The 26,603-nt window shown below is 48.3% G+C and overlaps 1 protein-coding gene across 4 annotated transcripts in view; it reads left to right on the top strand.

The window, feature by feature from the left end:
- RAD18 (RAD18 E3 ubiquitin protein ligase) overlaps positions 1-26,603 on the top strand; it is a 543,966-nt gene that overhangs the window by 5,126 nt on the left and 512,237 nt on the right. For all 4 annotated transcript variants that reach the window (XM_063941263.1, XM_063941261.1, XM_063941264.1 and 1 more), the window contains exon 2: positions 25,343-25,424. In XM_063941263.1, the coding sequence (XP_063797333.1) occupies positions 25,343-25,424 (82 nt within the window). The remainder of the gene's footprint in view (positions 1-25,342; positions 25,425-26,603) is intronic.

Below are 26,603 nucleotides of genomic sequence, written 5' to 3'. Positions count from 1 at the left end.
GTGTGGATACAGCGTTAGTTGTGTGTGTGTGGATTCAGTGTTAGTTGTGTGTGTGTGTAGGTGTGGATACAGCGTTAGTTGTGTGTCTGTAGGTGTGGATACAGCGTTAGTTGTGTGTGTGTGGATACAGCGTTAGTTGTGTGTAGGTGTGGATACAGCGTTAGTTGTGTGTCTGTAGGTGTGGATACAGCGTTAGTTGTGTGTCTGTAGGTGTGGATACAGCGTTAGTTGTGTGTGTGTAGGTGTGGATACAGCGTTAGTTGTGTGTGTGTGTAGGTGTGGATACAGTGTTGTGTGTGTGTGGATTCAGTGTTAGTTGTGTGTGTGTAGGTGTGGATACAGCGTTAGTTGTGTGTGGATTCAGTGTTAGTTGTGTGTGTGTAGGTGTGGATACAGCGTTAGTTGTGTGTCTGTAGGTGTGGATACAGCGTTAGTTGTGTGTGTGTAGGTGTGGATACAGCGTTAGTTGTGTGTGTGTGTAGGTGTGGATACAGCGTTAGTTGTGTGTCTGTAGGTGTGGATACAGCGTTAGTTGTGTGTCTGTAGGTGTGGATACAGCGTTAGTTGTGTGTCTGTAGGTGTGGATACAGCGTTAGTTGTGTGTCTGTAGGTGTGGATACAGCGTTAGTTGTGTGTCTGTAGGTGTGGATACAGCGTTAGTTGTGTGTCTGTAGGTGTGGATACAGCGTTAGTTGTGTGTCTGTAGGTGTGGATACAGCGTTAGTTGTGTGTCTGTAGGTGTGGATACAGCGTTAGTTGTGTCTGTAGGTGTGGATACAGCGTTAGTTGTGTGTCTGTAGGTGTGGCTACAGCGTTAGTTGTGTGTCTGTAGGTGTGGCTACAGCGTTAGTTGTGTGTGTGTAGGTGTGGATACAGCGTTAGTTGTGTGTGTGTAGGTGTGGATACAGCGTTAGTTGTGTGTCTGTAGGTGTGGATACAGCGTTAGTTGTGTCTGTAGGTGTGGATACAGCGTTGTGTGTCTGTAGGTCTGGATACAGCGTTAGTTGTGTGTGTGTGGATTCAGTGTTTGTTGTGTTTGTCTGTAGGTGTGGATACAGCGTTAGTTGTGTGTGTGTGTGTGTGTAGGTGTGGATACAGCGTTAGTTGTGTGTAGGTGTGGATACAGCGTTAGTAGTGTGTGTGTAGGTGTGGATACAGCGTTAGTTGTGTGTGTGTGTGTAGGTGTGGATACAGCGTTAGTTGTGTGTGTGTGGATTCAGTGTTAGTTGTGTGTGTGTGTAGGTGTGGATACAGCGTTAGTTGTGTGTCTGTAGGTGTGGATACAGCGTTAGTTGTGTGTGTGTGGATACAGCGTTAGTTGTGTGTAGGTGTGGATACAGCGTTAGTTGTGTGTCTGTAGGTGTGGATACAGCGTTAGTTGTGTGTCTGTAGGTGTGGATACAGCGTTAGTTGTGTGTGTGTAGGTACAGCGTTAGTTGTGTGTGTGTGTAGGTGTGGATACAGTGTTAGTTGTGTGTGTGTGGATTCAGTGTTAGTTGTGTGTCTGTAGGTGTGGATACAGCGTTAGTTGTGTGTGGATTCAGTGTTAGTTGTGTGTGTGTAGGTGTGGATACAGCGTTAGTTGTGTGTGGATTCAGTGTTAGTTGTGTGTGTGTGTGTGTAGGTGTGGATACAGCGTTAGTTGTGTGTCTGTAGGTGTGGATACAGCGTTAGTTGTGTGTGTGTAGGTGTGGATACAGCGTTAGTTGTGTGTGTGTGTAGGTGTGGATACAGCGTTAGTTGTGTGTCTGTAGGTGTGGATACAGCGTTAGTTGTGTAGGTGTGGATACAGCGTTAGTTGTGTGTCTGTAGGTGTGGATACAGCGTTAGTTGTGTGTCTGTAGGTGTGGATACAGCGTTAGTTGTGTGTCTGTAGGTGTGGATACAGCGTTAGTTGTGTGTCTGTAGGTGTGGATACAGCGTTAGTTGTGTGTGTGTAGGTGTGGATCAGTGCCGTTTCTAGCGGCGGGCGAGCCGTGCAACCGCACGGGGCGCCCGCCGCGGCACTTTAAGTGTTATTTCCCCTCTCCTCCCTCTCCCCGAGCGCTCCTGCTCGAGGGGGCGGAGTTTCGCGAAATGACGCGTTTGCGTCGTGACGTCATGACGCAAACACGTCTTCCACGAAGCCCCGCCCCCCGAGCAGGAGCGCTCGGGGAGAGGGAGGAGAGAAGCCTGGAAGGAGGCGGCGGCGGCCGGCGCGAGGGACGTCCGGCGGCGGGATCCGAAGAGCGGAACATGTAAGTATATATCTCTCTCTCCCCCTTCCTTCCCCCCCACCACTTGACACCTGCCTGCCACACTGGGGATACCTGCCTGCCACACTGGGGATACCTGCCTGCTGCACTGTGTAAAATGGGGACACCAGCCTGCCACGCTGTGTAAAATGGGGGCCTGCCACGCTGTGTAAAATGGGGGCCTGCCTGCCGCACTTTGTAAAATGGGGACACCTGCCTCACTGTGTAAAATGGGGACACCTGCCTGCCGCACTGTGTAAAATGGGGGCACCTGCCTGCCGCACTGTGTAAAATGGGCGCCTGCCTGCCGCACTATGTAAAATGGGGACACCTGCCTCACTGTGTAAAATGTGGACACCTGCCTGCCGCACTGTGTAAAATGGGGGCACCTGCCTGCCGCACTGTGTAAAATGGGGACACCTGCCTGCCGCACTGTGTAAAATGGGCGCCTGCCTGCCGCACTATGTAAAATGGGGACACCTGCCTCACTGTGTAAAATGGGGACACCTGCCTCACTGTGTAAAATGGGGACACCTGCCTCACTGTGTAAAATGGGGACACCTGCCTGCCGCACTGTGTAAAATGGGGACACCTGCCTGCCGCACTGTGTAAAATGGGGACACCTGCCTGCCGCACTGTGTAAAATGGGGACACCTGCCTGCCGCACTGTGTAAAATGGGGATACCTGCCTGCGTACTGTGTAAAATGGGGATATCTGCCTTCCGCACTGTGTAAAATGGGGATACCTGCCTGCCACACTTTGTAAAATGGGGATACCTGCCTGCCGCACTGTGTAAAATGGGGATATCTGCCTGCCGCACTGTGTAAAATGGGGATACCTGCCTGCGTACTGTGTAAAATGGGGATATCTGCCTGCTGCGCTCTGTAAAATGGGGACACCTGCCTGCCGCGCTCTGTAAAATGGGGACACCTGCCTGCCGCACTGTGTAAAATGGGGACACTTGGCTGCTGTAATGTGTAAAATGGGGACTTTTTTTATTTTTTCCCCCCTGTGGTGGGCGTGATGATATCAGATGAGGCCACGCCTTGTCGGGAGCGCATACTTTTTCTTTTTATAGCTATATGGGGGGGGGGCGCAATTTTTTTTTTTATAGCAATGGGGGGGGGGTGCATTTTTAAATCTCGCACTGGGAGCCAAATTGTCTAGAAACGGCCCTGGTGTGGATACAGCGTTGTGTGTCTGTAGGTGTGGATACAGCGTTAGTTGTGTGTCTGTAGGTGTGGATACAGCGTTGTATGTCTGTAGGTGTGGATACAGCGTTAGTTGTGTGTCTGTAGGTGTGGATACAGCGTTAGTTGTGTGTGGATTCAGTGTTGTGTGTCTGTAGGTGTGGATACAGCGTTAGTTGTGTGTCTGTAGGTGTGGCTACAGCGTTAGTTGTGTGTGTGTAGGTGTGGATACAGCGTTAGTTGTGTGTGTGTAGGTGTGGATACAGCGTTGTGTGTCTGTAGGTGTGGATACAGCGTTAGTTGTGTGTGGATTCAGTGTTGTGTGTCTGTAGGTGTGGATACAGCGTTAGTTGTGTGTGTGTAGGTGTGGATACAGCGTTAGTTGTGTGTGTGTGTGTGTAGGTGTGGATACAGCGTTAGTTGTGTGTCTGTAGGTGTGGATACAGCGTTAGTTGTGTGTAGGTGTGGATACAGCGTTAGTTGTGTGTGTGTGTAGGTGTGGATACAGCGTTAGTTGTGTGTGTAGGTGTGGATACAGCGTTAGTTGTGTGTCTGTAGGTGTGGATACAGCGTTAGTTGTGTGTGTAGGTGTGGATACAGCGTTAGTTGTGTGTGTGTGTGTGTAGGTGTGGATACAGCGTTAGTTGTGTGTGTCTGTAGGTGTGGATACAGCGTTGTGTGTCTGTAGGTGTGGATACAGCGTTGTGTGTCTGTAGGTGTGGATACAGCGTTAGTTGTGTGTCTGTAGGTGTGGATACAGCGTTAGTTGTGTGTCTGTAGGTGTGGATACAGCGTTAGTTGTGTGTCTGTAGGTGTGGATACAGCGTTAGTTGTGTGTCTGTAGGTGTGGATACAGCGTTAGTTGTGTGTCTGTAGGTGTGGATACAGCGTTAGTTGTGTCTGTAGGTGTGGATACAGCGTTAGTTGTGTGTCTGTAGGTGTGGATACAGCGTTAGTTGTGTGTGTGTAGGTGTGGATACAGCGTTAGTTGTGTGTCTGTAGGTGTGGATACAGCGTTAGTTGTGTGTCTGTAGGTGTGGATACAGCGTTGTGTGTCTGTAGGTCTGGATACAGCGTTAGTTGTGTGTGTGTGGATTCAGTGTTTGTTGTGTTTGTCTGTAGGTCTGGATACAGCGTTAGTTGTGTGTCTGTAGGTGTGGATACAGCGTTAGTTGTGTGTGTGTAGGTGTGGATACAGCGTTAGTTGTGTGTAGGTGTGGATACAGCGTTAGTAGTGTGTGTGTAGGTGTGGATACAGCGTTAGTTGTGTGTGTGTGTAGGTGTGGATACAGCGTTAGTTGTGTGTGTGTGGATTCAGTGTTAGTTGTGTGTGTGTGTGTGTAGGTGTGGATACAGCGTTAGTTGTGTGTCTGTAGGTGTGGATACAGCGTTAGTTGTGTGTGTGTGGATACAGCGTTAGTTGTGTGTAGGTGTGGATACAGCGTTAGTTGTGTGTCTGTAGGTGTGGATACAGCGTTGTGTGTCTGTAGGTGTGGATACAGCGTTAGTTGTGTGTGTGTAGGTGTGGATACAGCGTTAGTTGTGTGTGTGTGTAGGTGTGGATACAGTGTTAGTTGTGTGTGTGTGGATTCAGTGTTGTGTGTCTGTAGGTGTGGATACAGCGTTAGTTGTGTGTGGATTCAGTGTTAGTTGTGTGTGTGTGTAGGTGTGGATACAGCGTTAGTTGTGTGTGTGTGTAGGTGTGGATACAGCGTTAGTTGTGTGTGTGTAGGTGTGGATACAGCGTTAGTTGTGTGTGTGTAGGTGTGGATACAGCGTTAGTTGTGTGTGTGTGTAGGTGTGGATACAGCGTTAGTTGTGTGTCTGTAGGTGTGGATACAGCGTTAGTTGTGTAGGTGTGGATACAGCGTTAGTTGTGTGTCTGTAGGTGTGGATACAGCGTTAGTTGTGTGTCTGTAGGTGTGGATACAGCGTTAGTTGTGTGTCTGTAGGTGTGGATACAGCGTTAGTTGTGTGTCTGTAGGTGTGGATACAGCGTTAGTTGTGTGTGTGTAGGTGTGGATACAGCGTTGTGTGTCTGTAGGTGTGGATACAGCGTTAGTTGTGTGTCTGTAGGTGTGGATACAGCGTTGTATGTCTGTAGGTGTGGATACAGCGTTAGTTGTGTGTCTGTAGGTGTGGATACAGCGTTAGTTGTGTGTGGATTCAGTGTTGTGTGTCTGTAGGTGTGGATACAGCGTTAGTTGTGTGTCTGTAGGTGTGGCTACAGCGTTAGTTGTGTGTGTGTAGGTGTGGATACAGCGTTAGTTGTGTGTGTGTAGGTGTGGATACAGCGTTAGTTGTGTGTGTGTAGGTGTGGATACAGCGTTAGTTGTGTGTCTGTAGGTGTGGATACAGCGTTAGTTGTGTGTGGATTCAGTGTTGTGTGTCTGTAGGTGTGGATACAGCGTTAGTTGTGTGTCTGTAGGTGTGGCTACAGCGTTAGTTGTGTGTGTGTAGGTGTGGATACAGCGTTAGTTGTGTGTGTGTAGGTGTGGATACAGCGTTAGTTGTGTGTGTGTAGGTGTGGATACAGCGTTAGTTGTGTGTCTGTAGGTGTGGATACAGCGTTAGTTGTGTGTCTGTAGGTGTGGATACAGCGTTAGTTGTGTCTGTACGTGTGGATACAGCGTTAGTTGTGTGTCTGTAGGTGTGGATACAGCGTTAGTTGTGTGTGTGTAGGTGTGGATACAGCGTTAGTTGTGTGTGTAGGTGTGGATACAGCGTTAGTTGTGTGTGTGTGTCTGTAGGTGTGGATACAGCGTTGTGTGTCTGTAGGTGTGGATACAGCGTTAGTTGTGTGTCTGTAGGTGTGGATACAGCGTTAGTTGTGTGTCTGTAGGTGTGGATACAGCGTTGTGTGTCTGTAGGTGTGGATACAGCGTTAGTTGTGTGTGTGTGGATTCAGTGTTTGTTGTGTGTGTCTAGGTCTGGATACAGCGTTAGTTGTGTGTCTGTAGGTGTGGATACAGCGTTAGTTGTGTGTGTGTGTAGGTGTGGATACAGCGTTAGTTGTGTGTAGGTGTGGATACAGCGTTAGTAGTGTGTGTGTAGGTGTGGATACAGCGTTAGTTGTGTGTGTAGGTGTGGATACAGCGTTGTGTGTGTGTGGATACAGCGTTAGTTGTGTGTGTGTGGATTCAGTGTTAGTTGTGTGTGTGTGTAGGTGTGGATACAGCGTTAGTTGTGTGTCTGTAGGTGTGGATACAGCGTTAGTTGTGTGTGTGTGGATACAGCGTTAGTTGTGTGTAGGTGTGGATACAGCGTTAGTTGTGTGTCTGTAGGTGTGGATACAGCGTTAGTTGTGTGTGTGTGTAGGTGTGGATACAGCGTTAGTTGTGTGTGTGTGTAGGTGTGGATACAGTGTTAGTTGTGTGTGTGTGGATTCAGTGTTAGTTGTGTGTCTGTAGGTGTGGATACAGCGTTAGTTGTGTGTGGATTCAGTGTTAGTTGTGTGTGTGTGTGTAGGTGTGGATACAGCGTTAGTTGTGTGTGTGTAGGTGTGGATACAGCGTTAGTTGTGTGTCTGTAGGTGTGGATACAGCGTTGTATGTCTGTAGGTGTGGATACAGCGTTAGTTGTGTGTCTGTAGGTGTGGATACAGCCTTAGTTGTGTGTCTGTAGGTGTGGATACAGCGTTAGTTGTGTGTCTGTAGGTGTGGATACAGCGTTAGTTGTGTGTGTAGGTGTAGATACAGCGTTAGTTTGTGTGTGTGTGTGTAGGTGTGGATACAGCGTTAGTGGTGTGTGTGTGTAGGTGTGGATACAGCGTTAGTTGTGTCTGTAGGTGTGGATACAGCGTTAGTTGTGTGTGTGTGTAGGTGTGGATACAGCGTTAGTTGTGTGTCTGTAGGTGTGGATACAGCGTTAGTTGTGTGTGTGTGTGGATACAGCGTTAGTTGTGTGTAGGTGTGGATACAGCGTTAGTTGTGTGTGTGTGTGTGTAGGTGTGGATACAGCGTTAGTTGTGTGTGTGTAGGTGTGGATACAGCGTTGTGTGTGTAGGTGTGGATACAGCGTTAGTTGTGTGTGTAGGTGTGGATACAGCGTTAGTTTTGTGTGTAGGTGTGGATACAGCGTTAGTTGTGTAGGTGTGGATACAGCGTTAGTTGTGTGTGTGTGTGTAGGTGTGGATACAGCGTTAGTTGTGTGTCTGTAGGTGTGGATACAGCGTTAGTTGTGTGTCTGTAAGTGTGGATACAGCGTTAGTTGTATGTCTGTAGGTGTGGATACAGCGTTAGTTGTGTGTCTGTAGGTGTGGATACAGCGTTAGTTGTGTGTGTGTAGGTCTGGATACAGCGTTAGTTGTGTGTGTAGGTGTGGATACAGCGTTAGTTGTGTGTGTGTGTAGGTGTGGATACAGCGTTAGTTTGTGTGTGTGTGTGTGTGTGTGTAGGTGTGGATACAGCGTTAGTTGTGTGTGTGTGTGTAGGTGTGGATACAGCGTTGTGTGTGTGTGGATTCAGTGTTAGGTGTGTGTGGATTCAGTGTTGTGTGTGTAGGTGTGGATACAGCGTTAGTTGTGTGTGTGTGTAGGTGTGGATACAGCGTTAGTTGTGTGTGTGTAGATGTGGATACAGCGTTAGTTGTGTCTGTAGGTGTGGATACAGCGTTAGTTGTGTGTGTGTGGATTCAGTGTTAGTTGTGTGTGTGTGTGGATTCAGTGTTGTGTGTTTGTAGGTGTGGATACAGCGTTAGTTGTGTGTCTGTAGGTGTGGATACAGCGTTAGTTGTGTGTGTGTGGATACAGCGTTAGTTGTGTGTAGGTGTGGATACAGCGTTAGTAGTGTGTGTTTAGGTGTGGATACAGCGTTAGTTGTGTGTGTGTAGGTGTGGATACAGCGTTAGTTGTGTGTGTAGGTGTGGATACAGCGTTAGTTGTGTGTCTGTAGGTGTGGATACAGCGTTAGTTGTGTGTCTGTAGGTGTGGATACAGCGTTAGTTGTGTGTGTGTAGGTGTGGATACAGCGTTAGTTGTGTGTGTAGGTGTGGATACAGCGTTAGTTGTGTGTGTGTAGGTGTGGATACAGCGTTAGTTGTGTGTGTGTGTAGGTGTGGATACAGTGTTAGTTGTGTGTCTGTAGGTGTGGATACAGCGTTAGTTGTGTGTCTGTAGGTGTGGATACAGCGTTAGTTGTGTGTCTAGGTGTGGATACAGCGTTAGTTGTGTGTGTGTGTAGGTGTGGATACAGCGTTAGTTGTGTGTGTGTAGGTGTGGATACAGCGTTAGTTGTTTGTGTGTAGGTCTGGATACAGCGTTAGTTGTGTGTGTAGGTGTGGATACAGCGTTAGTTTGTGTGTGTGTAGGTGTGGATACAGCGTTAGTTGTGTGTGTGTAGGTGTGGATACAGCGTTAGTTGTGTCTGTAGGTGTGGATACAGCGTTGTGTGTGTAGGTGTGGATACAGCGTTAGTTGTGTAGGTGTGGATACAGCGTTAGTTGTGTATGTGTAGGTGTGGATACAGCGTTAGTTGTGTGTGTCTAGGTGTGGCTACAGTGTTAGTTGTGTGTCTTTAGGTGTGGATACAGCGTTAGTTTTTGTGTGTGTGTGGATACAGCGTTGTGTGTGTAGGTGTGGATACAGCGTTAGTTGTGTTCCTGTAGGTGTGGATACAGCGTTAGTTGTGTGTGTAGGTGTGGATACAGCGTTAGTTGTGTGTCTAGGTGTGGCTACAGCGTTGGTTGTGTCTGTAGGTGTGGCTAAAGCGTTAGTTGTGTGTCTGTAGGTGTGGCTAAAGCGTTAGTTGTGTGTCTGTAGGTGTGGATACAGCGTTAGTTGTGTGTCTGTAGGTGTGGCTACAGCGTTAGTTGTGTCTGTAGGTGTGGCTAAAGCGTTGTGTGTCTGTAGGTGTGGCTAAAGCGTTAGTTGTGTGTCTGTAGGTGTGGATACAGCGTTAGTTGTGTGTCTAGGTGTGGCTACAGCGTTAGTTGTGTCTGTAGGTGTGGCTAAAGCGTTAGTTGTGTGTCTAGGTGTGGCTAAAGCGTTAGTTGTGTGTGTGTAGGTGTGGATACAGTGTTAGTTGTGTCTGTAGGTGTGTATACAGCGTTAGTTGTGTGTGTAGGTGTGGATACAGCGTTGTGTGTCTAGGTGTGGATACAGCGTTAGTTGTGTGTCTGTAGGTGTGGGTGGTTGTGTGTGTATATTGAAGTGCGGGTGGATGTGTGTATGTTAGTATGTTGAAGCGTGGGTGGATGTGTGTATGTTGAAGCGTGGGTGGATGTGTATGTTTATAGTATGTTGTAATGTAGGTGGATGTGTGTATGTTGAAGCATGGATGGATGTGTGTAGATAGTATGATGAAGCGTGGATGGATGTGTGTGTGTTAGTATGTTGAAGCATAGATGGATGTGTGTATGTTGATGGTATGATGAAGCGTGGGTGGATGTGTGTATATATGTTGATAGTATGATGAAGCGTGGATGGATGTGTGTGTTAGTATGTTGAAGCATGGATGGATGTGTGTATGTTGATAGTATGATGAAGCATGGATGTGTGTGTTAATATGTTGAAGCTTGGGTGGATGTGTGTATATTGATAGTATGTTGAAGCGTGGGTGGATGTGTGTATGTTGAAGCGTGGGTGGATGTGTGTATGTTGAAGCGTGGGTGGATGTGTGTATGTTGATAGTATGTTGAAGTGTGGGTGGATGTGTGTATGTTGAAGCGTGGGTGGATGTGTGTATGTTGATAGTATGTTGAAGTGTGGGTGGATGTGTGTATGTTGAAGCGTGGGTGGATGTGTGTATGTTGATAGTATGTTGAAGTGTGGGTGGATGTGTGTATGTTGAAGCGTGGGTGGATGTGTGTATGTAGTTATTATGGGGCATACTGTATTTATAAAGAATTGCAGCAGCCAGCGGAAATGAATTCCCCCCTTATCTCTTCTTATTGCAGCAATAAAGATTTTATTTTATTCAGGGGGATGTACTCCGTGTTGGAGAGTGATAAAGTGCAGAGAGATACAGTACCAGCCAATCTGCTCCTAACTGCCATGTTACACGCTGGGTTTTCAACCATCTGGCTTTTGCAGCCTCCATGTATACTGTTAGATGGGGTATATCCAGCTGAGAGCAGATCTGGGGTTTTTTTCCTATCCAGTTGCCAGGAGAATTTCAGCCACGTTACATCCAATATGAATATCGTCACAGATAAAGTACCAGCCAATCTGCTCCTAACTGTCATGTTACAGGCTGGAAAAAAATAGAAAACACCTGCGCTCTGTTGTTAATAAGGGTATATCCCTCTAATAATAATCCAACAATTAAAAAATAATTAATAAATAATTATAAATGAATATAAAAGGACGGTAGGTTTTAGGTTGAATTAATATACAAATTTAATAGAATTACTAAAAACACATAAGATGTCTGGCATATAAAATCATCTTGATCAAATCAATTCATGGGTCACAAGACATTCACTAGTCCCCTTAGGAGAAGTATATCATACCCCAGGCTAGGATTCTCTCCAGATATGGTCCACAGATATGGTTGTAGGTGAGTAGCAGCTTTGCTAAGTCCCTTTTTAAGCACACCGTGCAAGCTTTCTCATGCAGATAGGGTTTTCTCTAGTCTCACCGTTGATGTTTAGGGTCCAAAGTGGAGAGTCCAATTGGTGCCGTCCGGGTAAGTTGTAAAGAAAAGTTCTCCAATTTTTAAAGAGGGGGTGTTTAGTGAAGATGTCCAATAATGTCGTCTCAACGCGTTTCGCTGGTGTTAACTGCCAGCTTCCTCAGGAGTGAATGATAGAGCCTGACCCAAGGCTCTTTATATACCCTATACAATTAGTAAAACTGCAGACATCTGTGAATTAATTAATCCAACTACCTAACCGTCCTAAAGAAATGTAAAAATATATAGCACATTAGCCTATGATCTGGTCTCACATGTGGATGCTTATATATTTAATCAAAAACGAGATCTGAGAGATAGTAAAAAACTACTTTGTTTATTCTGATATAAAAGGCATGAATCCGATCATGTGATTTCTACTTGTCACATGACCGTATTCCAACAGCTCATTGGGTTAGATAGGTCAGATGACCAATCCGATCTGAAGTCTGGGCAAATAGGGCGGAAGCGCCGGCGCCAGCATCAGGCAAATACGGCGTCATATGTATGCACCCGCAGCCGCGCCCCCTGACACATGGTCCAAGGCGTCGATCAGCGTCATAGGACGTATGACCGGCGCCCTGATGTGACGTCACCACTCCACCCGCGGCGCCGATGTGTGTATATCACGTGATCGGCCCGTGGACGTCACACCATGGCAACGCGGCTTGCGGCATAGCAACGGCGCAGTTGAGCTCCGGTCGGCGCATGCGCCCCAGCCCTAGAGTCCACGATAGAAAAGATCATCTGAGTGATCCAATCTATGTAGTGTGTTTTCACAAAGGTACTTTCCAATCAGATTTATGCACAAAAAAGGAAGATATTAAAGAACAGATTAATACAAACATACTTTCTCTCTCGTCCTAGTGGATGCTGGGGTTCCTGAAAGGACCAGGGGGGAATAGCGGCTCCGCAGGAGACAGGGCACAAAAAGTAAAGCTTTCCGATCAGGTGGTGTGCACTGGCTCCTCCCCCTATGACCCTCCTCCAAGCCTCAGTTAGATTTTTGTGCCCGGCCGAGAAGGGTGCAATCTAGGTGGCTCTCCTAAAGAGCTGCTTAGAGAAAGTTTAGCTTAGGTTTTTTATTTTACAGTGAGTCCTGCTGGCAACAGGATCACTGCAACGAGGGACTTAGGGGAGAAGAAGTGAACTCACCTGCGTGCAGGATGGATTGGCTTCTTGGCTACTGGACATCAGCTCCAGAGGGACGATCACAGGTACAGCCTGGATGGTCACCGGAGCCTCGCCGCCGGCCCCCTTGCAGATGCTGAAACATGAAGAGGTCCAGAATCGGCGGCAGAAGACTCCTCAGTCTTCTAAAGGTAGCACACAGCACTGCAGCTGTGCGCCATTTTCCTCTCAGCACACTTCACACGGCAGTCACTGAGGGTGCAGGGCGCTGGGAGGGGAGCGCCCTGGGAGGCAAATGAAAACCTATTTGGCTAAAAAATACCTCACATATAGCCTCCGGGGGCTATATGGAGATATTTAACCCCTGCCAGAATACACTAAAGAGCGGGAGACGAGCCCGCCGGAAAAGGGGCGGGGCCTATCTCCTCAGCACACAGCGCCATTTTCCTTACACAGCTCCGCTGGTCAGGACGGCTCCCAGGTCTCTCCCCTGCACTGCACTACAGAAACAGGGTAAAACAAGAGAGGGCGGGCAAAATAGTGGCAAAAATTATATTATAAAAGCAGCTATACAGGGAGCACTTATTATAAGGCTATCCCTGTCATATATAGCGCTTTTGGTGTGTGCTGGCAAACTCTCCCTCTGTCTCCCCAAAGGGCTAGTGGGGTCCTGTCTTCGTTAAGAGCATTCCCTGTGTGTCTGCTGTGTGTCGGTACGTGTGTGTCGACATGTATGAGGACGATATTGGTGTGGAGGCGGAGCAATTGCCAAATATGGGGATGTCACCTCCTAGGGGGTCGACACCAGAATGGATGCCTTTATTTATGGAATTACGGGATAGTGTCAACACGCTAAAGCAGTCGTTTGACGACATGAGACGGCCGGACAATCAGTTAGTGCCTGTCCAGGCGCCTCAAACACCGTCAGGGGCTGTAAAACGCCCTTTGCCTCAGTCGGTCGACACAGACCCAGACACAGGCACTGATTCCAGTGGCGACGGTGACGAATCAACCGTATTTTCTCTATCGTCCTAGTGGATGCTGGGGTTCCTGAAAGGACCATGGGGAATAGCGGCTCCGCAGGAGACAGGGCACAAAAAGTAAAGCTTTAGGATCAGGTGGTGTGCACTGGCTCCTCCCCCTATGACCCTCCTCCAAGCCAGTTAGATTTTGTGCCCGGCCGAGAAGGGTGCAATCTAGGTGGCTCTCCTAAAGAGCTGCTTAGGAAAGTTTAGCTTAGGTTTTTTTATTTTACAGTGAGTCCTGCTGGCAACAGGATCACTGCAACGAGGGACTTAGGGGAGAAGAAGTGAACTCACCTGCGTGCAGGATGGATTGGCTTCTTGGCTACTGGACATCAGCTCCAGAGGGACGATCACAGGTACAGCCTGGATGGTCACCGGAGCCTTGCCGCCGGCCCCCTTGCAGATGCTGAAGTAAGAAGAGGTCCAGAATCGGCGGCAGAAGACTCCTCAGTCTTCTAAAGGTAGCGCACAGCACTGCAGCTGTGCGCCATTTTCCTCTCAGCACACTTCACACGGCAGTCACTGAGGGTGCAGGGCGCTGGGAGGGGGGCGCCCTGGGAGGCAAATGAATACCTATTTTGGCTAAAAATACCTCACATATAGCCTCCGGAGGCTATATGGAGATATTTAACCCCTGCCAGAATCCGTTAAGAGCGGGAGACGAGGCCGCCCGAAAAAGGGGCGGGGCCTATCTCCTCAGCACACAGCGCCATTTTCCCTCACAGAAAGGCTGGAGGGAAGGCTCCCAGGCTCTCCCCTGCACTGCACTACAGAAACAGGGTTAAAACAGAGAGGGGGGGCACTAATTTGGCGATATGCTTATATATATATTAAGATGCTATAAGGGAAAACACTTATATAAGGTTGTCCCTATATAATTATAGCGTTTTTGGTGTGTGCTGGCAAACTCTCCCTCTGTCTCTCCAAAGGGCTAGTGGGTCCTGTCCTCTATCAGAGCATTCCCTGTGTGTGTGCTGTGTGTCGGTACGTGTGTGTCGACAGGTAGGAGGACGATGTTGGTGAGGAGGCGGAGCAATTGCCTGTAATGGTGATGTCACTCTCTAGGGAGTCGACACCGGAATGGATGGCTTATTTAGGAAATTACGTGATAATGTCAACACGCTGCAAGGTCGGTTGACGACATGAGACGGCCGACAAACAATTAGTACGGTCCAGACGTCTCAAAAACACCGTCAAGGGTTTTTAAAACGCCCGTTTACTTTAGTCGGTCGACACAGACACAGACAGGGACACTGAATCCAGTGTCGACGGTGAATAAACAAACGTATTCCTTATTAGGGCCACACGTTAAAGGCAATGAAGGAGGTGTTACGTATTTCTGATACTACAAGTACCACAAAAGAGGGTATTATGTGGGATGTGAAAAAACTACCATAGTTTTTCCTGAATCAGATAAATTAAATAAAGTGTGTGATGATGCGTGGGTTCCCCCCGATAGAAAATTATGGGCGGTATACCCTTTCCCGCCAGAAGTTAGGGCGCGTTGGGAAACACCCCTTAAGGTGGATAAGGCGCTCACACGCTTATCAAAACAAGTGGCGGTACCGTCTATAGATAGGGCCGTCCTCAAGGACCAGCTGACAAGGCTGGAAAATATAATAAAAAGTATATACACACATACTGGTGTTATACTGCGGCCAGCGATCGCCTCAGCCTGGATGTGCAGAGCTAGGGTGGCTTGGTCGGATTCCCTGACTAAAAATATTGATACCCTTGACAGGGACAGTATTTTATTGACTATAGAGCATTTCTATATATGCGAGATGCACAGAGGGATATTTGCACTCTGGCATCATGAATAAACGCGATGTCCATAACTGCCAGAAGATGTTATGGACACGACAGTGGTCAGGTGATGCAGATTCCAAACGGCACAGTATGGCCGTATAAAGGAAGAGGACTTGTTTGGGGTCGGTCCATCGGACCTGGTGGTCACGGCAACTGCTGGAAAATCCACCGTTTTTTACCCTAAGTCACATCTCTGCAGAAAAAGACACCGTCTTTTCAGCCTCAGTCCTCTCGTCCCTATAAGATCATATCTGCCCAGGGATAGAGGAAAGGGAAGAAGACTGCAACAGGCAGCCTATTCCCAGGAACAGAAGCGTTCCACCGCGTCTGACAAGTTCTCAGCATGGCGCTGAGACCGTACAGGACCCCTGGATCCTACATGTAGTATCCCGGGGGTACAGATGGGAATGTCGAGACGTTTCCCCTTCGCAGGCTCCTGAAGTCTGCTTTACCAAGTCTCCCTCCGACAAGGAGGTAGTATGGGAAAAAATTCACAAGCTGTGTTCCCAGCAGGTGACAATTAAATTACCCCTCCTACTACAGAAAAGGGGTATTATTCCACACTATATTGTGGTACTGAAGCCAGAAGGCTAGGTGAGACTTATTCTAAAAATAAAAAAAAAAATATTTTTTTGAACACTTACAAAGGTTCAAATTAAGATGAAGTCACTCAGAGCAGTGATAACGAACCAGGAAGAAGGGGACTATATAGTGTCCCGGGACATCAGGGATGCTTACCTCTATGTCCCAAATTTGCCCTTCTCACTAAGGGTACCTCAGGTTCGTGGTGCAGAACTGTCACTATCAGTTTCAGACGCTGCCGTTTGGATTGTCCACGGCACCCCGGGGTCTTTACCAAGGTAATGGCCGAATTGATGATTCTTCTTCGAAGAAAAGGCGTCTTAATTATCCCTTACTTGGACGATCTCCTGATAGGGGCATAGTCCAGGGAACAGTTGGAGGTCGGAGTAGCACTATCTCGGATACTGCTACAATCAGCACGGGTGGATTCTAAATATTCCAAAATCGCAGCTGATCCCGACGACACGTCTGCTGTGCCTAGGGATGATTCTGGATACAGTCCAGAAAAAGGTGTTTCTCCCGGAAGAGAAAGCCAGGGAGTTATCCGAGCAAGTCAGGAACCTCCTAAAAACAGTGCATCATTGCACAAGGGTCCTGGTAAAAATGGTGGCTTCCTACGAAGCAATTCCATTCGGCAGATTTCACGTAAGAACTTTTCAGTGGGATCTGCTGGACAAATGGTCCGGATCGCATCTTCAGATGCATCAGCGGATAACCCAATATCCAAGGACAAGGGTGTCTCTCCTGTGGTGGTTATAGAGTGCTCATCTTCTAGAGGGCCGCAGATTCGGCATTCAGGATTGGATGCTGGTAACCACGGAGCCCAGCCTGAGAGGCTGGGGAGCAGTCACACAAGGGAAAAATTTCCAGGGAGTGTGATCAAGTATGGAGACTTTTCTCCACATAAATATACTGGAGCTAAGGGTAAATTTATAATGCTCTAAGCTTAGCAAGACCTCTGCTTCAAGGTCAGCCGGTATTGATCCAGTGGGAAAAACATCACGGCAGTCGCCCACGTAAACAGACAGGGCGACACAAGAAGCAGGAGGGCAATGGCAGAAACTGCAAGGACTTTTCGCTGGGCGGAAAATCATGTGATAACACTGTCAGCAGTTTTTCATCCCGGGAATGGAAACTGGGAAGCAGACTTCCTCAGCACGACCTCCACCCGGGAGAGTGGAAACTTCATTGAGAAGTTTTTTCCACATGATTGTAAACCGTTGGGAAATACCAAAGGTGGACATGATGGCGTCCCGTCTGAACAAAAAACGGGACAGGTATTGCGCCAGGTCAAGGGACCCTCAGGCAATAGATGTGGACGTTCTGGTAACACCGTGGGTGTACCAGTCGGTGTATGTGTTCCCTCCTCTGCTTCTCATACCTAAGGTGCTGAGAATTATAAGACGTAGAGGAGTAAGAACTATACTCATGGCTCCGGATTGGCCAAGAAGGACTTGGTACCCGGAACTTCAAGAGATGCTTACAGAGGTCTTATGGCCTCTGCCGCTAAGAAGGGACTTGCTTCAGCAAGTACCATGTCTGTTCCAAGACTTACCGCAGCTGCGTTTGTCGGCATGGCGATGGAAAGCCGGATCCTAAGGGAAAAAAGGCATTCCGGAAGAGGTCATTCCTACCCTGGTCAAAGCCAGAAAGGAGGTGACCGCACAACATTATCACCACGTGTGGCGAAAATTTGTTGCGTGGTGTGAGGCCAGGAAGGCCCCACAAAGAAATTTCAACTCGGTCGTTTCCTGCATTTCCTGCAAACAGGAGTGTCTATGGGCCTCAAATTGGGGTCCATTAAGGTTCAAATTCGGCCCTGTAAATTTTCTTCCAGAAAGAATTGGCTTCAGTTCCTGAAGTCCAGAAGTTTGTCAAGGGAGTATTGCATATACAAACCCCTTTTTTGTGCCTCCAGTGGCACTGTGGGATCTCAACGTAGTTCTGGGATTTCTCAAATCACATTGGTTTAAAACCAGTCAAATATGTGGATTTGCAGCATCTCACATAAAAAGTGACCATGCTCTTGGCCCTGGCCTGGACCAGGCGAGTGTCAAATTGGTGGTTTTTTTCTCAAAAAAGCCCATATCTGTTTGTCCATTCGGACAGGGCAGAGCTGCGGACTCGTCCCCAGTTCTCTCCCTAAGGTGGTGTCAGTGTTTCACCTGAACCAGCTCATTGTGGTGCCTTGCACCTACTAGGGACTTGGAGGACTCCAAGTTGCTAGAAGTTGTCAGGGCCCTGAAAATATATTCCAGGACAGCTGGAGTCAGAAAATCTGACTCGCTGTTTATACTGTATGCACCCAACAAGTTGGGTGCGCCTGCTTCTAAGCAGTCGATTGCTCGTTGGATTTGTAACACAATTCAACTTGCACATTCTGAGGCAGGCCTGCCACAGTCTAAATCGGTTAAGGCCCATTCCACAAGGAAGGTGGGCTCATCTTGGGCGGCTGCCCGAGAGGTCTCTGCATTACAACTCTGCCGAGCAGCTACGTGGTCAGGGGAGAACACGTTTGTAAAATTCTACAAATTTGATATCCTGGCAAAAGAGGACCTGGAGTTCTCTCATTCGGTGCTGCAGAGTCATCCGCACTCTCCCGCCCGTTTGGGAGCTTTGGTATAATCCCCATGGTCCTTTCAGGAACCCCAGCATCCACTAGGACGATAGAGAAAATAAGAATTTACTTACCGATAATTCTATTTCTCGGAGTCCGTAGTGGATGCTGGGCGCCCATCCCAAGTGCGGATTATCTGCAATACTTGTACATAGTTACAAAAATCGGGTTATTATTGTTGTGAGCCATCTTTTCAGAGGCTCCGCTGTTATCATACTGTTAACTGGGTTTAGATCACAAGTTGTACGGTGTGATTGGTGTGGCTGGTATGAGTCTTACCCGGGATTCAAAATTCCTCCCTTATTGTGTACGCTCGTCCGGGCACAGTACCTAACTGGCTTGGAGGAGGGTCATAGGGGGAGGAGCCAGTGCACACCACCTGATCCTAAAGCTTTACTTTTTGTGCCCTGTCTCCTGCGGAGCCGCTATTCCCCATGGTCCTTTCAGGAACCCCAGCATCCACTACGGACTCCGAGAAATAGAATTATCGGTAAGTAAATTCTTATTTTCCAGTAGGGCCACACGTTATATGATTTTGGCAATGAAGGAGGCGTTACATTTAGCTGATACTACAGGTACCACTAAACAGGGTATTATGTGGGGTGTGAAAAAACTACCTATAGTTTTTCCTGAATCAGAAGAACTAAATGATGTATGTGATGAAGCGTGGGTTGCCCCCGATAAAAAGATGCTAATTTCAAAGAAGTTATTAGCTTTATACCCTTTCCCGTCAGAGGTTAGGGCGCGCTGGGAAACACCTCCTAGGGTGGACAAGGCGCTCACACGCTTATCTAAACAAGTGGCGTTACCCTCTCCTGAGACGGCCGCACTTAAAGATCCAGCAGATAGGAGGATGGAAAATATCCAAAAAAGTATATACACACATACAGGTGTTATACTACGACCAGCTATAGCGACAGCCTGGATGTGCAGTGCTGGAGTAGCTTGGTCAGAGTCCCTGATTGAAAATATTGATACCCTGGATAGGGACAATGTTTTACTGTCTTTAGAGCAAATAAAGGATGCATTTCTTTATATGCGTGATGCACAGAGGGATATCTGCACACTGGCATCACGGGTAAGTGCTATGTCCATTTCGGCCAGAAAAAGTTTATGGACGCGACAGTGGTCAGGCGATGCGGACTCAAAACGGCATATGGAAGTTTTGCCGTATAAAGGGGAGGAGTTATTTGGAGTCGGTCTATCAGATTTGGTGGCCACGGCTACAGCCGGGAAATCCACCTTTTTACCTCAAGCTACTCCCCAACAGAAAAAGACACCGACTTTTCAACCGCAGCCCTTTCGTTCCTTTAAAAACAAGAGAGCAAAGGGATATTCATATCTGCCACGAGGCAGAGGAAGGGGGAAGAGACACCAACAGGCAGCTCCTTCCCAGGAACAGAAGCCCTCCCCCGCTTCTACAAAAGCCTCAGCATGACGCTGGGGCTTCTCAAGCGGACTCGGGGGCGGTGGGCGGTCGTCTCAAGAATTTCAGCGCGCAGTGGGCTCACTCGCAGGTAGATCCCTGGATCCTGCAGATAATATCTCAGGGGTACAGGTTGGAACTAGAGACAGATCCGCCTCGCCGTTTCCTGAAGTCTGCTTTACCAACGTCCCCCTCAGAAAGGTTGACGGTTTTGGAAGCCATTCACAAGCTGTACTCTCAGCAGGTGATAGTCAAGGTACCTCTTCTACAACAGGGAAAGGGGTATTATTCCACTCTATTTGTGGTACCGAAGCCGGACGGCTCGGTAAGACCTATTCTAAATCTGAAGTCCTTGAACCTGTACATAAAGAAGTTCAAGTTCAAAATGGAGTCACTCAGAGCAGTGATAGCGAACCTGGAAGAAGGGGACTTTATGGTGTCCTTGGACATCAAGGATGCGTACCTCCACGTTCCAATTTACCCCTCACACCCGGGGTACCTCAGGTTCGTTGTACAAAACTGTCACTATCAGTTTCAGACGCTGCCGTTCGGATTGTCCACGGCACCTCGGGTCTTTACAAAGGTAATGGCCGAGATGATGATTCTTCTTCGAAGAAAAGGCGTATTAATTATCCCATACTTGGACGATCTCCTAATAAGGGCAAGGTCCAGAGAACAGCTAGAGAGGGGATTAGCACTGTCTCAAGAAGTGCTAAAACAGCACGGCTGGATTCTGAATATTCCAAAATCCCAGTTAATGCCGACAACTCGTCTGCTGTTCCTAGGGATGATTCTGGACACGGTTCAGAAAAAGGTTTTTCTCCCGGAGGAAAAAGCCAAGGAGTTATCCGAGCTTGTCAGGAACCTCCTAAAACCAGGAAAGGTGTCTGTACATCAATGCACAAGAGTCCTGGGAAAAATGGTGGCTTCTTACGAAGCAATTCCATTCGGCAGATTCCATGCACGAATTTTCCAGAGGGATCTGTTGGACAAATGGTCAGGGTCGCATCTTCAGATGCACCAGCGGATAACCCTGTCTCCAAGGACAAGGGTATCTCTTCTGTGGTGGTTGCAGAGTGCTCATCTATTGGAGGGCCGCAGATTCGGCATACAGGATTGGATCCTGGTGACCACGGACGCCAGCCTGAGAGGCTGGGGAGCAGTCACACAAGGAAGAAACTTCCAGGGAGTGTGGACGAGCCTGGAAACGTCTCTTCACATAAACATTCTGGAACTAAGAGCAATCTACAATGCTCTAAGCCAGGCAGAACCTCTGCTTCAAGGAAAACCGGTGTTGATCCAGTCGGACAACATCACGGCAGTCGCCCATGTAAACAGACAGGGCGGCACAAGAAGCAGGAGTGCAATGGCAGAAGCTGCAAGGATTCTTCGCTGGGCAGAGAATCATGTGATAGCACTGTCAGCAGTGTTCATCCCGGGAGTGGACAACTGGGAAGCAGACTTCCTCAGCAGACACGACCTTCACCCGGGAGAGTGGGGACTTCATCCGGAAGTCTTCCACATGCTGGTAACCCGTTGGGAAAGACCAATGGTGGACATGATGGCGTCTCGCCTCAACAAAAAACTGGACAGGTATTGCGCCAGGTCAAGAGATCCACAGGCAATAGCTGTGGACGCGCTGGTAACGCCTTGGGTGTACCAGTCGGTGTATGTGTTTCCTCCTCTGCCTCTCATACCAAAAGTATTGAGAATTATACGGCAAAGAGGCGTAAGAACGATACTAGTGGTTCCGGATTGGCCAAGAAGGACTTGGTACCCGGAACTTCAAGAGATGATCACGGAAGATCCGTGGCCTCTACCTCTAAGGAGGGACTTGCTTCAGCAGGGTCCCTGTCTGTTTCAAGACTTACCGCGGCTGCGTTTGACGGCATGGCGGTTGAACGCCGGATCCTAAAGGAAAAAGGCATGCCGGAAGAAGTCATTCCTACTTTGATTAAAGCAAGGAAGGAAGTAACCGTGCAACACTATCACCGCATTTGGCGAAGATATGTTGCGTGGTGCGAGGATCGGAGTGCTCCGACGGAGGAATTTCAACTGGGTCGATTCCTACATTTCCTGCAATCAGGATTGTCTATGGGTCTCAAATTGGGATCTATTAAGGTTCAAATTTCGGCCCTGTCGATTTTCTTTCAAAAAGAATTGGCTTCAGTTCCTGAAGTCCAGACTTTTGTTAAGGGAGTGCTGCATATACAGCCTCCTGTGGTGCCTCCAGTGGCACCGTGGGATCTCAATGTGGTTTTGGAATTTCTAAAATCTCATTGGTTTGAACCACTAAAAAAGGTGGATTTAAAATATCTCACATGGAAAGTGACCATGTTACTAGCCCTGGCTTCGGCCAGGAGAGTGTCAGAACTGGCAGCTTTATCTTACAAAAGCCCATATCTGATTTTCCATTCGGACAGGGCAGAACTGCGGACTCGTCCGCATTTTCTCCCTAAGGTGGTGTCAGCATTTCATCTGAACCAGCCTATTGTAGTGCCTGCGGCTACAAGTGACTTGGAGGACTCCAAGTTACTGGACGTTGTCAGAGCATTAAAAATATATATTGCAAGGACAGCTGGAGTCAGAAAATCTGACTCGTTGTTTATATTGTATGCACCCAACAAGATGGGTGCTCCTGCGTCTAAGCAGACGATTGCTCGTTGGATCTGTAGCACAATCCAACTTGCACATTCTGTGGCAGGCCTGCCACAGCCTAAATCTGTAAAGGCCCACTCCACAAGGAAGGTGGGCTCATCTTGGGCGGCTGCCCGAGGGGTCTCGGCATTACAACTTTGCCGAGCAGCTACGTGGTCAGGGGAGAACACGTTTGTAAAATTTTACAAATTTGATACTCTGGCTAAGGAGGACCTGGAGTTCTCTCATTCGGTGCTACAGAGTCATCCGCACTCTCCCGCCCGTTTGGGAGCTTTGGTATAATCCCCATGGTCCTTTCAGGAACCCCAGCATCCACTAGGACGATAGAGAAAATAAGAATTTACTTACCGATAATTCTATTTCTCGGAGTCCGTAGTGGATGCTGGGCGCCCATCCCAAGTGCGGATTATCTGCAATAATTGTACATAGTTATTGTTAACTAATTCGGGTTATTGTTTAGGAAGCCATCTTTCAGAGGCTCCTCTGTTATCATACTGTTAACTGGGTTTGATCACAAGTTGTACGGTGTGATTGGTGTGGCTGGTATGAGTCTTACCCGGGATTCAAAATTCCTCCCTTATTGTGTACGCTCGTCCGGGCACAGTACCTAACTGAGGCTTGGAGGAGGGTCATAGGGGGAGGAGCCAGTGCACACCACCTGATCGGAAAGCTTTACTTTTTGTGCCCTGTCTCCTGCGGAGCCGCTATTCCCCCCTGGTCCTTTCAGGAACCCCAGCATCCACTACGGACTCCGAGAAATAGAATTATCGGTAAGTAAATTCTTATTTTCCTCCTTTTATGTGTTGATAATAGTATAGTCTATATTAAGAGGAGAGATTTTATTTGGGAGTAAATAAAACATGAAAAAAACATAGGCAATAAAAACAAGGTAAGTATCTTGGAAAAATAATATTTATAGTATCATCCACAGAGATGGAGATATGGTGTAATGAAGGAAGGGGCTGGGTTTGAAAAATGGCAGTTACTGTAGGAGCTGATTGGTGTGTACTTTATCTCTCTCCACTTTATCACTCTCTCTAAGGCTTGGTAAATCTGTTCCTTAGTCACTAAGGAATAACTCTCAAGAGCGCACCCTGGCAATTAGTAAGAAGGTACGCGATCATATAGGTTTGGTATGTAATGCCGGTGGTCGGGTGGCTGGCGGTCACATGACCGACAGCGGCATCCCAGCACTGGGTGGGGTAGGTATTTTAACCCTCCGGGGTGGTGGCTATGACTAACCACCTCCCCCTTCTGCCTAACTAACCCATACCCGGATACTTACCTTCAGGATGTCAGTGATTCGGCGTTGGTCACATGACCTCTGGCACCCTGACCGCCAGAATGCCGAATGCATACCGATCGTATACGTAGTCACTTCCGGGTTCTGACCCCAGCTGGATGCGAAAATATTGCGATTGGAATAGCCAACTGCTTCAGCCCACCGGTGCGGGACTGCAGGGTGTCTCTCCCGTCAGGGCTGCCCCATGGCGGTAACGGACTAGTTACTGATATCTGAAGGTGGTTGTGGCCTTATACATACATGATCCAGGACGCTACTTGTTACGTATGGTCTCCGTAGGATACTGTGTGGATGACTGATGACAGGGTGGCAGCTGGAAAGCAGGAGATATAACTGGGGGTTGGTAAGGATTTGCTGGCGGCCGGGATCCTGGCACCAGAATGCTGGTAGTGAGCGCCCCTGCTCACTACTGATTGTTCTGATCACTACCTGGCCTCTGTCCACTGCAGTCTCACTCTCCATATGTCCTTTATTTTACATGGAACATGATCTAATGTAACATGTAGTCTGATGTGTATGGGCTGGATGCAGGATGCATGTATTGATCTGTGCAGAATGGAAGATCATCCTGATATTATACAATAGTAGAGTATATCCTCCTCCTTTCTAATTCCTTATGGTAGTACAAGACCTAGTTACCATCCCGGTACTGACCAATGCCAAGTAAGCACATGGCATGATATCAGGAATACAGATGTTGCTAGGTGTTTAAGCTATCTATATAACAATGACTTGAACGGCACTAGATATATAGGGGACTAGTCCTTATCCAACCCCAATTGCCCCCCAGTAAGTAAGTTGCGTCTAGGTACTAGAACAATTCAGTATTGCTCCGGTTGCAGGACTGCTGCGCTGAAAGGCTCCAACACTTACACTTTCAGTGCTAATACTGTATGTAGCGATGGTGACAGTGTACACTGCAGTGCACAGAGTGCAGGTGTATATATAGTGTTCCTGCTAGGCTATTTCAGTAGGGCGCAGCGGAGGTGCCCTGGCGAATTCCTGCTAACCTTGGTTGTGCTGCTGTATGCGTCGGGAATGTGAGGGCTGGTCCGCCCTACCCACGAGCCACAGCCCTCCATGAGAGGACGCCCCCCCTCTTTTATCGGACATGCGCACATATGCTCTTCTTGTCCTGTGCCCTGACCTAATTAAACCCTGGAGTGAACACTAGTATCTGGATGGATCCCGCATTGCACTCAGGAACACCTTCCAATAAGAAGGAGCGGGGCAGCAGGAACACTAACGCCATCTGAGCTTCCTGTAAACATAGTCTGAGAACTTTTAACACAAGGCGGCCACTTTGGGCCACTAATGAGGCCCTGTTTGGCCGAGGAGGCCCACCGCTGCTGCTGAGCCTCTCAGACACATGGACCTTTATTTCCAGTGTATGTTATTGGAATCATTCTTAAGGGCGGTGGGTCAGGCGAGGGGGTTCTGTCTGACTACGATTTGGAAGCTATGTATATTTTTTAGTACTCTGGAGTGGACCAGGGTCCGCTATTAAGATCAGCTAGAGGTGCGTTCCTTGAGCCTATTTAAAATGAATAGTTAGAATTTACCGTATGAAGTTCATTCTGCAGAAAGAATGCACATCGTCTGCTGTACTTGCATTACAGTGAGCGTTGTATGTTACTGTGTAAGTCTTCGTGTTACAGGAATACCTTGAAACCTATGACCACGGCCGGGCACCTTTTGGGGCTTCTGCTCTCCTGTCCATCTGTCTAATCAGTGGTTTCTCTGATGTGTCTTGCAGGATCTGGACGACTTGCTGCACTGTGGAATCTGCTTTGATTACTTCAACATCGCTATGATAATCCCCCAGTGTTCACATAACTGTGAGTATCCCAGGAGAGGAGCAGGTCTGGTCAGTAAGTGGCTGAGATGAGAAACACCCCAGAAAAAACAGATTTATTACGTTCCACTTTCAACCTCTCTGTTCTCTTACACTTTATTTCGCCCTCTGTCTCCTCGGAGTACAGAAATGCACTTAGAAATCATATTTTGATGAGAAGCCGCTGTATTTGTGTCGCTGCTGTGATTCTGAGGCTCATTCTGCTCTCAGGCCATTTCCACTTCATAGGTCTCCTATATTATTCCTGCGATAAGATGTTCTGCCCGTTTATCTTGTTGGGAAACTTCATCGTGCAGGAATGATCTGCGGCGTCTATGGTTCCAGCCTGGAACTTGTAACATGCAGAGGGCAGATAGGCGGGTGCCGTAAATCGTCTACCCAGCTGCTGCTATTTTGTGTTCAGCTGAATTTTAAAGAGAACATTGTTATGCTTGGTATTTGAGAAGGGAAGAAGTTAGCTTCCCGACACACGGGATCCCGGCGGTCGATGTACAGACGCCGGGATTTCTGAAGCAGGACGCAATGCCGGCGGTTAGTTACTGACACTGCTTGGGATGCCGGTGTCGCATTATCGACAGCCGGCATCACGATTATCCTAACAGTGGGAAGTGCTGGCATCCTGCTGGGGGGGTTAGGAAGCAGGGACGCAATGGTTAGAGTTAGGTACTGGAGAGGGAGGGTTAGGGTTAGGCACACAGAAAGGGGAGGTTGGAGTTAGACATCAAGCAGGGAGGGTTAGGTTTAGGCAGCGTGGAAGGGAGGGTTACTGATAGGCACCACCGGGAAAGGTGAGGGTTAGGCAGCGGGGAAGGGAGGGTTAGGCACCACCAGGAAGGGTGAGGGTTAGGCAGCGGGGAAGGGAGGGATACTGATATGCACCACCGGGGGAAGGTGAGGGTTAGGCAGCGGGGAAGGGAGGGTTAGGCACCACCGAGGAGGGTGAGGGTTAGGCAGCGGGGAAGGGAGGGTTACTGATAGGCACCACCGGGAAAGGTGAGGGTTAGGCAGCGGGGAAGGGAGGGTTACTGATAGGCACCACCGGGGAAGGTGAGGGTTAGGCAGCTGGGAAGGGAGGGTTACTGATAGGCACCACCGGGGAAAGTGAGGGTTAGGCAGCAGGGAAGGGAGGGTTAGGCACCACCGGGGAGGGTTAGGCAGCGGG

This window comes from Pseudophryne corroboree, chromosome 9 (genome assembly GCF_028390025.1).
Source record: "Pseudophryne corroboree isolate aPseCor3 chromosome 9, aPseCor3.hap2, whole genome shotgun sequence".
Lineage (NCBI taxonomy): Eukaryota > Metazoa > Chordata > Amphibia > Anura > Myobatrachidae > Pseudophryne > Pseudophryne corroboree.
This window is presented reverse-complemented; position numbering and strand designations above follow the sequence as displayed.